The 14,552-nt window shown below is 45.8% G+C and overlaps 1 protein-coding gene across 1 annotated transcript; it reads right to left on the reverse strand.

Annotated features, from left to right (window-relative positions):
• Positions 1 to 402: 402 nt before the first annotated feature.
• TMEM101 (transmembrane protein 101) lies at positions 403 to 3,514 on the reverse strand. The gene is made up of 4 exons (XM_080924310.1): positions 3,357 to 3,514; positions 2,870 to 3,050; positions 1,704 to 1,850; positions 403 to 920 (listed from the first exon to the last, which is right to left on the reverse strand). Exons 1-4 carry the CDS (start codon positions 3,491 to 3,493, stop codon positions 612 to 614), a joined length of 774 nt encoding a protein of 257 aa, XP_080780436.1. The 5' UTR covers positions 3,494 to 3,514; the 3' UTR covers positions 403 to 611.
• Between the last annotated feature and the right edge of the window lie 11,038 nt (positions 3,515 to 14,552).

A 14,552-nucleotide genomic window follows, 5' to 3' on the forward strand; every position in this document is an offset into this window, starting at 1 on the left:
TCCAGAGCACACCAGGGCCTGCATGCTCTGAAATCTAGAGCGAGACTCAGAGAGCTGGGATTGTTTGTGCCCCAGCAGAGCCCCCCCACCAAGGAGCCCATGTGACATCTGTAGCACCAGCCACTCTGCCCCTCCCTGCAGGGCTCCTATATGTGTGAATACACACATGTGTGAACATGCGCACAAGTCTGAAAAGCACTGTTTAGCTTAGCTGCATCTGTCGAGTTCCAAACGGAATTTTCACATTTGCTTAATTCCAAATCTTCCTCTGTCCCTGACTACTACCTGCACCCCAGCTCTGCTTTAATCCTTTCTCAGGTATTCCTCCCTCCCTGGCCATGTGGGGGAGAGGCAGCTGGCCTCAGCTCCCCCCTAAAACAGGTAAGAAAAACAACAACCCTATGAGGCTTTAGCATGAGGGCTTCCATCTTCCCAAGGTCTGAGCCACAAACTTGGGGAGAAAAAAAAGGTAACTATTAACATCAAAAAACAAGAAAGTAAACAAACAAACCAAGAAACATAAATAAACAGCAACTGGGCCAGCAAGGAGGAAGTTAAGGTGGCCTTTGGTGGTGGCCCCCTGTGCCCAAATCAGGATCTCTCTGTGGAACTCAGCCATCAGTAGCCAAGATGACAGCAGCCCCGAAGATCCCCACACTCTCGCCAAGAAGCTTCATCTGGTTCCAGAACTCGACACGCCGTGTGTTGTGCCAATAGGAGACGTTGCCATCAATAAGTAGCATGACAGGAGGTAACAACACAGCCAGGATCTGGGCCGCCAGGGTCACGTAGTAACCTGACAAGAAGGCCAGGGCCAGGACCCCATAGAGCACGAAGAACAGCTGGACCATCAGCTCCCCTCCTGGAAGATGGTTCAGGTATGCCAGCCGGTCTTCCTTGCTGTGTTGTAGCGAGTAGGCCTAGAAGCATAGCATCTCTTAAGACCGTGCAGCAGATGAGTGTCTCCCTGAGGTGGTTCCCACAAGTTAGCTTCTGTAAAGTGGGCTTCCAAGTCCTTTCTCAGGATGGGGACTCTCTGAAAGTAGGGACTGTCTCCCACTCTGATTATAGGGACCCAAGCGGTAAGGCTAATGATCTCTACTCCCCTGGAAGCTTCCGAAGAAAAGAAGTGTGTCTCCATAGTCAGATGGAGACTCAAGACTTCTGGATATATATATCACAGAAGCCCACACAGAACTCTGCACATAGGATGTAATTCTTGGTTCCTAAGATGAGGTCAAGAGCTTGAAGCCTTTCTTTGTCCTCATCTACAATGGCCTTCCAAAGCACCAGCGAGATCTACCTGACTGTCATCCATAACCTTCATCAGCTCTAGGTGACAGAGCTGCAACTAGGGCTGACTTGTACCATGCCTCTCCTTTGTCCCCTCTCTCAGTCCTCTAGAGGTTGAAGTAACTAGAAAATCACCCCATCTTCTTTACTGGATTCTCAGCATTGGGACTGAATGGTCAGTTCAACTGCTTATCTAGCCAGTAGCAATAATGCTGCAATGAGGGACCCTCAGCCAGGTATCAGGTACTTGGAGGGCCCTTTACAAGGAACCAGAAGCTGTCCAGGGCAATCTCTAGGAACCACCAGAAATTACTCACAAGGCCTTGTGCTGCCCAGTGGCCAGGATCCTGCCAGGCCTAAGCTCATGTCTCTCCCACACAGTGCCTCCAATCAAGAGAACCCCAACATACCACACAAATGAGGTAGATGCCCAGGAACACCTGGCCAGTGGACTGCAGAGAACGGCTCCGGGGTTTTCGACGGTACAGCTCCCCGGCCCCACTGGCCAGCACCAGAAAGCCGCCAATGATGGCAACTGTGCGGGAATACATGCGGACCTGAGGTCAGGAAAAAGGAACCCCAGTCAGGAGCTGCAATCATGTCTCTTGGTTGTCGAGAACACAGAACAGCCCCCTTCTACACATCCCAGTGTATCTGATGGTCCCTCTTACCTATTCCAAGTGTAGTCTGCAGAGAGAAAGAGAATTCTCTTTACAAGGCAGAAACTGAGGGCTGAGAGGGAAGAAGAAAACTGTCCATGGCCCTACAGAAAACTGTCCATGGCCCTACAGATGCTGCAGGTTGCCATCTCCTCCACTCCTGGTCTGAAACCTAATCCCAGGGTTCTTCCCTCTATGTAGTATGAACTCTACACCAACTAAAACAAAAATAGCCAGCCAGGCGTTGGTGGTAGCAGCAGCACATGCCTTTAATACCAGCACTTAGGAGGCAGGATGATCTCTGTTTGAGCCTCCGGGGTCTACAGAGCGAGTTCCGGAACGGCCCGGGTTATACAGAGAAACCCTGTCTAGAAACAAAACAAATGCCCCGCTATCCCATAGCTGTTCACACATTGCCTCCCCTACTAGACTGACAGTCTAGTCCTTGAGGACACTGCCTCCAAGCCACCTTACCTCCAGGCTCCCAGTGGCCAGTATAGCTTCTGCATTTGCAGGCACAAATTCTGCACTAGTATTAATTACATTTCATAATGCCTGATGGGTAAACCAGATATTCTTAAAGTCTCTTTTGCTTAACGAGTCTGAGACTAATAAAGAAAATGGTTTAAAGGATTTGGGAATCAGATAACTCTAGGTTATCTCTTCAATACATTGTGGCATGATTTTGGGAAAGTCCATTTTCCATCTCCGGAACTCCATTTTCACACTCTACAAGGGAGGTCTGTGTGGTCTCAATGGGTCTGACATGTCTGTGATCTGGAATAATCGCCACAAAACTACCACAAAGCTAGTACTCCGGTTTTCTCAGGCTTCGCGTTTGGGAGTACCACGCGTGCCCACCACATGCACCAGCTCCTTCCCCAAAGCTAAATCTCTTCTATAATTCACGTGCTCACCTTTAGCCAGTCCCCGTAGTGGACATAGCCCCCGATGTAAGCCGCATAGGTGCTAATGGCTAGCTGGAGTGCGGCGCCCAACGCAAACCAACGTCTCTTCACTCCGAAGGACATGAAGCTAGCACACAACACAGCTGCCCCCATGTCGAAATATAGATAAGGCACTGGGATGTCGGGCTTCCTGCGAATGGAGTGTAGGAAACAAGGAGGACAGAATGAATGAAGAGTACGTGTCTGGGGACCTCTGTAAATTCCCGCAATCTCCACTCCCCAGAAACCCAAGACTTTTCTCATTAGAGGAGCCGCCACATCAGTTCTGGTCGTACAGCCGAACCAGAGCATCTTCCAACATGTTCGAGCACCAATTCCTCCCAATCTAAGTGTCCCGACTTCTGGCCCCAACTTCCCCCAACATCACCGCACCCCAGTTCCCGGGACAGGCCGTACCGCCCCCCACCGCATTCGACGGCTTCGTGGGTGCGCTCACCGGCGCGCCTCGGCCCTTTCAGCGTACAACATGAGTTGGCTGAAACAGCCCCAAAAGGGGCAGCGCGTGAGCAGCACGGAACCCAGCTGCATGATCAGCTGCAGCATCCAGCGTCTCGAACCAATCTTCGAAGCCATCTTGGGAAAGGGCAGTCCGCTACGGCCTCAGCCGGGTCTGGGAGACCAGCACGGAGGATGATAAAGGGAACTTCCGGTCCCTTAATGTTTTTCTTTTCGTGGGGAAACAAAGCTCTTGCTCTATAGTTCCGGGTGGGAAAATGTGTTCAAGGAGTCAGCCTTTCCAAACTCTCCCTATGGAGAGAACTCAGAGCTTCTCTTTGCACTTTCTTTCCATTTAAAAAAGATTTGTTTAGGGGCTGGTGAGATGACTCAACTGTTAAGGACACTGCTGCTCTTCCAGAGCTCCTGAGTTCAATTCCCACGGTGGCTTACAACCCTCCATAGAGAGATCTGATGCCCTCTTCTGGCATGCCGATGTACATGCAGACAGAACACTCATACATTAAAACAGAACATAAAAGATTTGTTTATTTGTGTATATGAGTGATCTATTTACATGTATGCCTGCATAACAGAAAAGGGCATCAGATCCTATCATAGATGGTCATGAGCCACTACAGTTGCTGGGGATTGAACTCAGGACCTCTGAAACAGAAGCCAGTGTTCTTCGTACTTTCAAAATGGGACAGGAGCAAGCAGCATAAGGTTGAAATATCAGAAATCCTGTAACACAGCTTGATATATGAAAGCAACCAGTTCTGAATGTAACCAGACCTGGACTCCAACCTGAAAATCGATCCTGTGTCATCTAAATGGAGACTCAAGTGTGAAACGGGGATAATGACATTCCACCTCATCATTGCTTTGTTAAATTTAACAAAGATGGTATTGGCAGATAAGAAGGGTTCAGTAGGGCTGAAGACATGACTCAGTGGTTAAGAGCACTGATTGCTTTTCCAGAGGTTCGGAGTTAAAATCCAAGCAACCACATGGTGGCTCACAACCATCTGTAATAAGATATGATGCCCTCTTCTGGTGTGTCTGAAGAGAGTTATATATAACAAATAAATAAACCTAAGAAGAAGAAGGAAGAGAAGGAGGAGGAGGAGGAGGAGGAGTCCAATAAAAGGGTGTAATATGTACACACAGGCCCTAAAAAGAATTCCCGGTCTTTGGATGAACTTTTAAAGTAAGAACTCCTCTTGGCTATAAGTCACCTATTTGGTCTTGATGCCTTTGTCTCCTGGGAGAAGAGAGAGACCTACACATTTAAGACATTATAATCAGACTAATTTTTTCCAACTGCAATATTTCCACTCTATCCCAAACAACAATCAGCTTAACTTCAGCAGCCTCCAAGTGGCCTCCACCTTCCTTATCCTCCAAACATCTTTTGGGAGGAGAGGTTGACTTGATTGTTCATATAATTTCCTATAATCCTCCTGCCTCCACCTTAAGGGTAGATAGACTATTATGTGCTTTCTGTTTATTTATAGCCTCAGGGCCAAGCATACATTCAGGACTTATGTGGTGCACAGACAAGATATATGATCATATGGTGTTGTCACTATGTCTTGTAGGTCACAGTCAGCATTCAGCATTCAGTATCAAAGAAGCAAGAGGTGGGCAGCATGTAGAAGCTGTCTCCATCTGTGTTTTTGGACACATACACCACACAACCTATAATAGATTAATTATCTCATCCGATTGAAGGTACGACCCAGTAAATGCTCCAATACCAATGGGTCATTTATTTTGGACCTGGTTTCAATTCCCTGGAAGGGATTCATGTCCAAGTAGCATTTCTGACCATGAGGACAAAAATCTTCCAATTAGCTGGTGAGTGAAAGATGGACGATAAAACTCTTTCATTTTTTTTTCCTTTTTGTTTGTTGAGTTTTTCAAGTCAGGGTTTCCTCTGTGTAGTCGTAACTGTCCTGGAACTCCCTCTGTAGACCAGCTGCCTTCCAACTCAGAGATCTCCCTGCCACACAGCTATTCCTTTGTTTTGGAAGACAGGATTTTATTATGTAGCCTGAGCTGGCCTGGAACTTGCTATTAAGATCAGGCCAGTCTCCAACTTAGAGATCTGTGAAGTGGAAACGTAATGGTTCTTTGGAAAGTCAGTTGGGTGTTGTTTTGCTGGGGCGAACACAGGAAGGAACTGAAGTAGACACAGGTGAAAGACTAAGGCAGACTCATGAAGAAATGTTTTGTTGAAGCAGGCACTGGTGAAAGGATGTTCTGCTAAATCAAGCACATGAAAGGACACATGATCAAGGATTCTTTGTTAATAATACATATACATTGGTCCGCCTTACATTGTGTAGTTGAGCTTCATTAATCGAAACTCTGTAGAGAGAAACACACCAAAAAACTTCTGGTGGTGTGCTACAGCTTTTTGTTGCTTCCTCATACTTGGGTTGATTACCAGAGTGATGTCAGCTGAAACAGACGCACATGCTGAGGCAAGACATGAGGACACAAAACCTTTGGAGGGAGTATAAAAAGACTAGATGGACAGTGATGGAAGCTGAGCTTAGCTTGCTTACAGTTAGCTGTACAATGCTTGTGGGTCTCCAGTCTCTGATGATCTTCCCTGAGAAAGGCACAGCAGAGAACTTCTCTTGCCATCCCTTTTGATCACTTATGCCGAGGCTGAGGCCTGGCTGTCTGTACTAGGTAGTACCACCGCTGTTGATTCGTTTGCTATCCCAACTCTACCGAACTGGACTGCTGGTGTATCCATGAAGTGTTTGTGAGTGGCTCAAACTGCTGCTGTTGATCTGTGAACTAACTGAACTGTCGGTTTTCAGACAATACAGACAGGAGTTCTGTTTCAAAGAACCTTTCTAAACAGGCCTACTTCCCTCATATGCTTTTGTCCCCGGCACCTCTGGTAGGTGATGGGCTAAAGGGGAGTTTTAAAGCATTTAAGAACCATTATTAAAAATGAAAGTTACAACATTTAAAATGTAAATAAAGTATCCAATAAAGAAAAAAAAGAACAAAAAAAAAAAAACAAAAACCTAAAGCTACAGATCTGCCTGCCTCTGTCTGATTGCCTCTTCTTCTTCTTCCTCCTCCTCCTTCTTTCTGTTCTTCTTGTTCCTCTTCTTCCTCCTCTTCTCTTTCTGTTCTTCTTCCTCCTCCTCTTCTTCTTTTAAAAAACCAAGACTAGGTATATCAAAGAACTAGGGAATAGCTTGTATGGATACAAACTGGGCATGGATAATAGACAAGGGAAATGAGGAAAGACCCAGGTTAAAGGTTATCCTTTGGGGGAGCCGTGGGTTATTGTGCAGACATGGTCAAGTCCAAGAAGCACACCACACACAACCAGTCCCACAAATGGCACAGGAATGGCATCAAGAAACCCCCATCACAAAGATATAACTCTCTTAAGGGGGTTGACCCCAAGTTCCTGAGGAACATGTGTTTTGCCAAGAAGCACAACAAGAAAGGCCTGAAGAAGACACAGGCCAGCAATGCAAAGGCAGAGAGTGCACGCACAGAGGCCATAAAGGTCCTTGTGAAGCCTGACACCATCAAGCCAAGATGCCAAAGGGCCCCAGCCAAAAACTCAGCCGTCTGGCTTTCATCACTCACCCCAAGCTTGGAAGAGGGTTCGAAGCTACATGGCCAAGGGTTGTAGGCTCTGCCAACCAAAGCTCAAGGGTCAAACCAAGGCAGAGGTCAAAGCTTCAGCTAAGGCCCAGGCTTCAGCTCTAGCTCAGGCTCCCAAAGGTGCCCAGGACCCTGTGAAGGCTGCATAGAAAAGGCCCCTGCCAAAGTGAAGACAGACTGTGACACACCCACCACACACTATTTTCAGATGACCTGTGTCCTGTGCTGTTTTCACAAATAAACTTGTGACAAGATGTGTTAAAAAAAAAAAAAAAAAAAAAGGTTATCTTTGTCTACCTGCATTTATCAGTGGCAGCCACAGGACTTGTTGGCCTTGCCATAATTTACGTCCACAAAATAGAATCACTTCCCAGAGTCTACACTTCCCAGTCTCTTCAGCTTCCACTCCTGCAGGGCTCTGATGCCGAGCTCTGAGGGGTTAGAAAAAAACACATTATTTTCTTTGTTTTTTGAGTCAGGGTTTCTCTGTGCAGTCATGGCTGTCCTGGAACTCCCTCTGTAGACAGGCTGGCCTAGAATTCAAGATATCCATCTGTCTGCCTCCTAAACACTGGGATTAAAGAAAGACTTGCACCATTCACCACGTGTGTGAATTTTTTAAAAAGATTTATTTATTATATATAAGTACATGTAGCAGTCTGCAGACATACAGAAGAGGACATCAGACCTCATTACAGATGGTTGTGAGCTACCAAGTGGTTGCTGGGAATTGAACTCAGGTCCTCTACAAGAGCAGTCAGTGCTCTTAACCACTGAGCCATCTCTAGCCCTGTTTTATTTTTTTGAGACAAGGTTTCACAATGTAACCTTGGCTTGCCTGGAGTTTACTCTGTAGAACAGGTTGGACTCAAAAAGATCCACTGTGTCTGCCTCCCAAAGGCTGGGATTATTTATGCCCCTAAGAAACCCTACAAGCAAGCCTACCTGGGAGTGGCTCACCCTTCCGTCATAACCTTAGCAATCAATTTCAATAGTTTCCCTCAGCCATCAGCATATGTGAGGGGGAAATTCTGAATACCCGCAAATTTTTCTGAAACACACTCCACTCTGCCCTCTTCCTCTATAGACTAACCGTTCTCCGGCTTGGGGCAGGTGTTAGCATAGGTCAAGGGAAGAGGATAAATGGAGAGTGCATGTCCTAAGAAATCAGCACAGCATGGGTCCATCTCCTTCTAGCCCCATCCTGACACAGTTGAGCCTCACAGACTCCTAAAGAACATCCTTTTTTCTCCCACATCTCTCTTAAGCTTCTACAGCCTCCCTCACCTCACCAGAGGCTCCTCAGCTCTTCCCTGGCTCCACCAAGGCCCTGGAAAACTTGTATTTGGTCAGGACCATAACCATTGTCACAGAGGCCGGTGTGGTACCTGTGATGCCCAACATAGTAGCTGTCTTAGCCAGGCAGAGCAATGCCTCCACACTGCTCAGCATACCCTAAAGGTCCATTGCATGCCAAGTTGCCCAGGTCAGACAAGTGTAAGCTCCTCAGTTTTCCAAAGACCCACTGCAGCTGATAGTGCAGGGGAACTGGCTAGCAGAAGTCATGTGTCTGCCCCTTTATATTTGAGGTGCTGTAGCCAATTAATCACAAGGGTAGTTCCTACCACAACTAGGTCCATTGAGAACCAGTAGAGGTAGAAGAGGTATGATATGAGCCTGCTACAGCCCAAATCAGGCAGCTGGTTGTGGCTTGAACCAAACTGTCTCAAGTTCTCCCAGTACTACTGCGTTCAAAGGTCCAGATGGTGGGCAATTGTGGAAAAGATCCATAATAGAGATCCCAGAGCAGTTAAAAACAAAACAAAACAAAACAAAAACCTGAAGGTGGGAGGACCAGATGGTTGTAGAGAGATCTAGCAGCTTTAGGAAGCTTGGCTTGCCCAAACCCCCATTAGCCAGTTTCCACAGTATACTGTGAAAAAGTGGCAGCCCTTAGGGCCCCCAGGAAATGCCAAGTGGCAGGTGACTAAGATTACTGTGGCTCAACTCCAGGAACCAGACTCATAGAATGGAAAGGAGGCAGAGCAGGTTGAGGTTCCCATAGTCCACTATACGGCTTGGCAAGTGCAGACTGTGGTCAAGTTCCAAAGGAAGGTTAACCCCACTATTATGGTGTGCTCATTGTCAACAAGGAGTGGCTGCACCTGGCCCATTCTTATCCAGTGAGATTCATCTGAAGACAGCACTAGGGGATAAAGGACAGGGAGACTTTCATGCTTTAATTTCTCCTGGCACCGGGAGCCTGAAGCAGGACAATCTCACTGAGTTCAAAGCTAAGTCTAGGCTATAAATTGTGACCCTTTCACAAAACAAGGGCTGGTGATCAGTTGGTAAATGAGTGCCCAGCAAGCACAAGACCCCGAGTCCAAACCCCAGTGCAACATAAATTAAGCATGACTGTACAGGCCTGTAATCCTGGCCCTTGAGATGCAGAGGCAAGGAGATCAGAAGGTCGTTATTCTCCCATACATGGTGAGTTCAAGACCATATACAAACCTAAGATATAAGAGATCCTGCATAAAAAAAAAAAAAAAAAACAAAAAACAAAAAACCAAAAGTGGAGATACTGCTGTCGTGATGCCCACAGCTGTTTCACTTCCCCTTAGTGCTATCAGGATGAAAAGCAGTAGGGGTTGGGAGCCACTGAAGAGACAGCTCAGCGGTTAAGGGCACTGTTGCTCTTGCAGAGACTTTAGTTCCCAGAATCATATTAGGCAGCTGAAAACGAGCTGTTACTGAAGGTCCAGAAGACCCATCTCTTCTGGCCTCTGAGCGCACCATACGGTTCTGAGCGCCCATTGTGTTCTGGGCGTCCAAATTCAGCTCCACCTCACACTTGAACGACATGCATTGGAGCCATCTCCAAAGCCCCAATTTTCTTTTATAATAATGTCACTATGATAAGGTCAAACTGTTAATATTGAGTTTGTCAGCTGGGCAGTGGTGGTGCCTGCCTTTAATCTTTAATCAGCATTTGGGAGGCTTAAGCGAACCTGAGTTCCAGGCCAGCCTAGTCTACAGAGCAAGTTCCAGGCCAGCCAAACCTGTAAAACAGTAAAACCCTTCTTGAAAACAAAGCAAAATGAAGGGGTGTTGTGGTGTAGGTCTTTTTCTGGCACCTAGAAAGCAGAGACAGGGATATCTGGAGTTCAAGGTCAGCCTGGTCAAGATGAGATCCTGTCTCAAAAAATTAGAAAATTCTCTTCTTCCAACTTCACATGGGTTCCAGGGATCAAATTCAGGTTTCCTGATTCTATAAAGTCAATCTCTGACCTTTATGCTCCTGCTGTGACATGTGAGCTGTAACACATGCACCCATACACACATCATGCACACACACACACACACACACACACACACACACACACACACACACACACACACACACATGTGCTCTTATATGCAGTAATAAAGCAAAATAAATTTTTAAAAATGTTCATCAAAATTGGAAATTATACTGATAGGGAACTAGTATAACAAATTCAAAACCCAGCTTTTTAGTTTTTGTTTTGAAGTAGCATTTCACTACAAATATCAAGCGCAGAATGACTTCCAATTCATGGTCTTCCTGCCTCAGCAGGGTTTGTAGCTGCATGCCAACATGCAGTGTTTAAAACTTCTTGTTTGTTACTCAACAAGTAGTTGTGAGACACCATGAGAATGCTGAGAATTGACCCTGGGTCCTCTGGAAGAGCAGCCAGTGCTCTTAACTGCTGAGCCACCTCTCCAGCTCTCTAAGTACGTTAGAATAGGCAGTTTAGAATGTATTTGGAGCTGGGATAAAGCTCATGCCTAGCATACATGAGAACCTGAGTTCAATTTTCTGCTGCTAAACAAGAAAAAAAACAGTAAAATTCTGTATTTAGAAACTCAAACTCAAGCATGGGCTACAAAAACAGCTCAGTGGTTAAGATCACTGGTTGATCTTTTAGAAGACCTAGGTTCAATTCTTATCATCCACATGGTGGCTCACAACCACCCACACTTCCATTTCCAGGGAAACCCAACACTCATCTGGCCTCTGTGAACACCAGACATACACATGTTGCACAGACATACATGCACACAAAATACCCATACACATAAAGGAAAAAAAAAAAAAAAAAAAAAAAAAAAAACCTCTCCAGGACTAGAAAGTTGGCTCAGCAGTTAAGAGCACTTGTTGCCAAGGACCTGGGCTCCTAGCACCACATGAAGGCTCACCACCTCTTCAAGCACCGGCGCAAGTGATGCAGACACACACAGGCAAAGTACTCATACAAATAAAGGAACTCAAATTCTGCATTATGCAAGCTGGAAGTAACTTGCACCCTACCTACTTCTGGAAGAAAGTTTGGACATGCTTTGTTAACCCTGTCAGTGTGGGGACAGTGATGCACCCTAGAAGCTGGGGATACATTTAAGAACTAGAGAAGGGACTAGAGAGATGGCTCAGTGGTTAAGTGCAAAAGCACTCCCAGCACCCACATGGCTCACAACCATCTGTAACTCCAGTTCCAGGGGATCCAGTGCCCTCCTCTGGCTTCCAGGAGCATCAAGCATGCATGTAGTATAAAGACATATATGTAGACAAAGTAAATACTCAGGCACATTAAAGAGTAATTTAAAGAGAGAACAAGGAAAACAGGGTGTATATGGTAGCTCATGACTATAACCCCTCTACACCGAAGGTTGAAGCAGCAGGAATGTCCAGAGTTTGAGGCTACTATGAGCTAGTGTAGTGGTTCTCATGACCCTTTTGAGGGGAAATTAAATGACTCTTTCACAGGGGGTCACCAAAGACTATCAGAAAATAGATATGTATAATTCATAACTAGTAAAATTAGTTATGAAGTAGCAATGAAAAACTTTTATGGGGTCATCACAGCATGAGGCCACAGAGTTAGAAAGGATGAGTTCCAGGCTAACCAGAGCAATAGCATAAAAGGTGATCTTTAAAAAAAAATGTGTGTGATAAAACAAGTGTGTGGTGGTACACTCCTGTAATTCCACAACTAGGGAGGCAGAGGCAGAGACAGGTTTTCTCTGTGTAGCCCTTGGCTATCCTGCAACTCCCTCTGTAGACCAGGCTGGCCTCAAACTCAAAGATCCTGCCTCTGCCTGAGATTAATGGGGTGTGTCACCACCTGGCTTACCTCCTAAGTACAGCCCATAGGATAAACAAGCTCCAGACTTCTCAAAAAGTCTGTTAGGTGCCCAAAAATGCAGAGCACACCACCGAGTCAGTGACAGGCTCTGTGGCTAAGGAAGGAGGGCCACTGGCAAGTTTAACAGTGAAGTTTGATGCATCTTCAGAAATGGAGCAGGCAGAAAGATTACACAAGACTCTAGAAAATAAATTTTTAAGGCAAAGGACACAGTAAGTCTTAATACTTTGAGGTGACAGGTCAAAAATACTTGTCTTCTTAAGTTCCTGTATAAGCCACCATGTAAGGCTTGTGAGTTTGGTTAAAACACAATGCAACAGTATGCAGCCCTTCTTTACCAGTAAGGTGCTATTACTAACCACTATATAAAATTCCTAAGATTCAGGCAGCACACTGGAATTTCAAGCTTGTTTTTCAAGACAAGTTTCCTCTGTGTAACCTTGGCTGTCCTGTAACTGTCAACCAGGCTAGCCTCAGACTAAAGTCTCCGCTGGCATTAAAGGTATACACCATCAGTGCCTGGCAATTTCAAGTCTTTTTTTTTTTTTTTTTAAAGATTTATTTTGTTCATATGAATACACTGTAGCTGTCTTCAGACACACCAGAAGACTGCATCAGATTCCATTACAGATAGCTGTGAGCCACCATGAGGTTGCTGGGAATTGAACTCAGGACCTCTGGAAGAATAGTTGCTGCTCTTTAACCATTGAACCATCTCTTCAGTCCCAATTTCAAGTTCCTAGAGAAAACTCTGATGCAGATGGAAAGGTACTCCTATCATGCGGATGTGAACGCCGTCCAGATCTAACACTCATTCATCCTATACATCCAGCTCCCAGCATCCCACAGTGCTGTCCCTGGCACTTAAAAATGGTAAACAGTATCTATATAACATTTTTCTTTAAAAGCAGGCCCTGGCTGGCCTCAGACTCAGGTATCCTCCTGTCTCTGCCTCCCTAGCGCTGGAATTATAGGAATGCACCTCCTTAGCACCTACCATGTCATTCCTTCCTTACCAAGGAAGACAATGGACCCATGTGCACAACTGGAAGGCAGGCACAGCAGTAAGACAAACAGATTCTGAGACATGCTTTCTTACCTTCAGCAGTGTTAGGAAGGACTGGTCAGAGGGATCATCAGGTAGACTGTTGCTACTAAGCCTGACAATCTCAATTTGAGCCCTGAAACACACTTGTTCGCCAACCTCCACAGAAGCACAATGGTAGGCACACACCCAGAACCACACATACAAATTAAAATAGATTCTTGCGGTGTTAAGGAGCAGCCAACAATATGGCTCAGAATGTAAAGATGACCAAGCCTGCTGACCTGAGTTCTAGCCCCAGGACCCAAATTATGGAACCAATTCCTGCAAACTGTCTTCTAATTCCATGTATTCCCCCTACCCCCACCTGCAAATGAAAAAGAATTGTCAATGGGGGACTGGAAGGATGGCTGGGTGGCTTACAAACACCTATAGATCCCCTTTAGCTCCAGATCTGTTACTATCTTCAGGCCTCATTAGGAAGGCATACACTGGTGGCACATACCTTTCATCCCAGTACTCAGGAGAGAGAAGCAGGAGGATCTCTCATAGGAAAGCCAGGAACTTTTTGAGACAGTGAAATCCTGTCTCAAAAAAACAAAACTGGGCTGAAGAGATGGCTCAGAGGTTAAGAGTACCAGCTGCTCTTCCAGAGCAATTCCCAGCAACTACAGAGAGGCTTATAACTATAGATGAGACCCGGTGCCCTCTTCTGGCCTGCAGGCATACATGTAGGCAGAACATTGTATATATAATAAGTAAACAAATCTTTTAAAAAGAAAATATGAAGTGTCAAAAGCACAGACTACTCTTTCAGAGGTCCTGAGTTCAATTCCCAGCAACCACATGGTGGCTCACAACCATCTGTAATGGGATCTGATGCCCTCTTCTGGTGTCTGAAAACAGCAACAGTGTGCTCACATACATAAATCTTTAAAATAGTGTGTGCAGGCAGCTTCACTGTATTCTTGCACCATATTCAAAGTCCTTTCAACCTACAGAGCAACTACTCTGTACGCTACCCCAAACCTAGCAAATAAAGTAGTACACGGGGAGTCAGTTTGGAACTTCATAGTACAGTGTAGGCCCATGAGACTAGCCAAGGCTTGGGGACTGCCCCAGTTCTGCATTACAGCCAGCTGAGACACACTGCCAACAAGTCACTGGCCTGGATGGAATTCTTTGGGGTTGGGGGTGGGGTTGGTACACGTTATTTTCCAGATAATAATCAAATTCTTTTCACAGGGACTTCAAAGAAAATCTGAGGGATGGAGGTCAGGGATCCAAACCCTGCCTGAACCATATTTGCTGCAACAGATCACTTATTAGCCTCACC

Source organism: Micromys minutus (genome assembly GCF_963924665.1).
Source record: "Micromys minutus genome assembly, chromosome: 10".
Taxonomy (NCBI): Eukaryota; Metazoa; Chordata; class Mammalia; order Rodentia; family Muridae; genus Micromys; species Micromys minutus.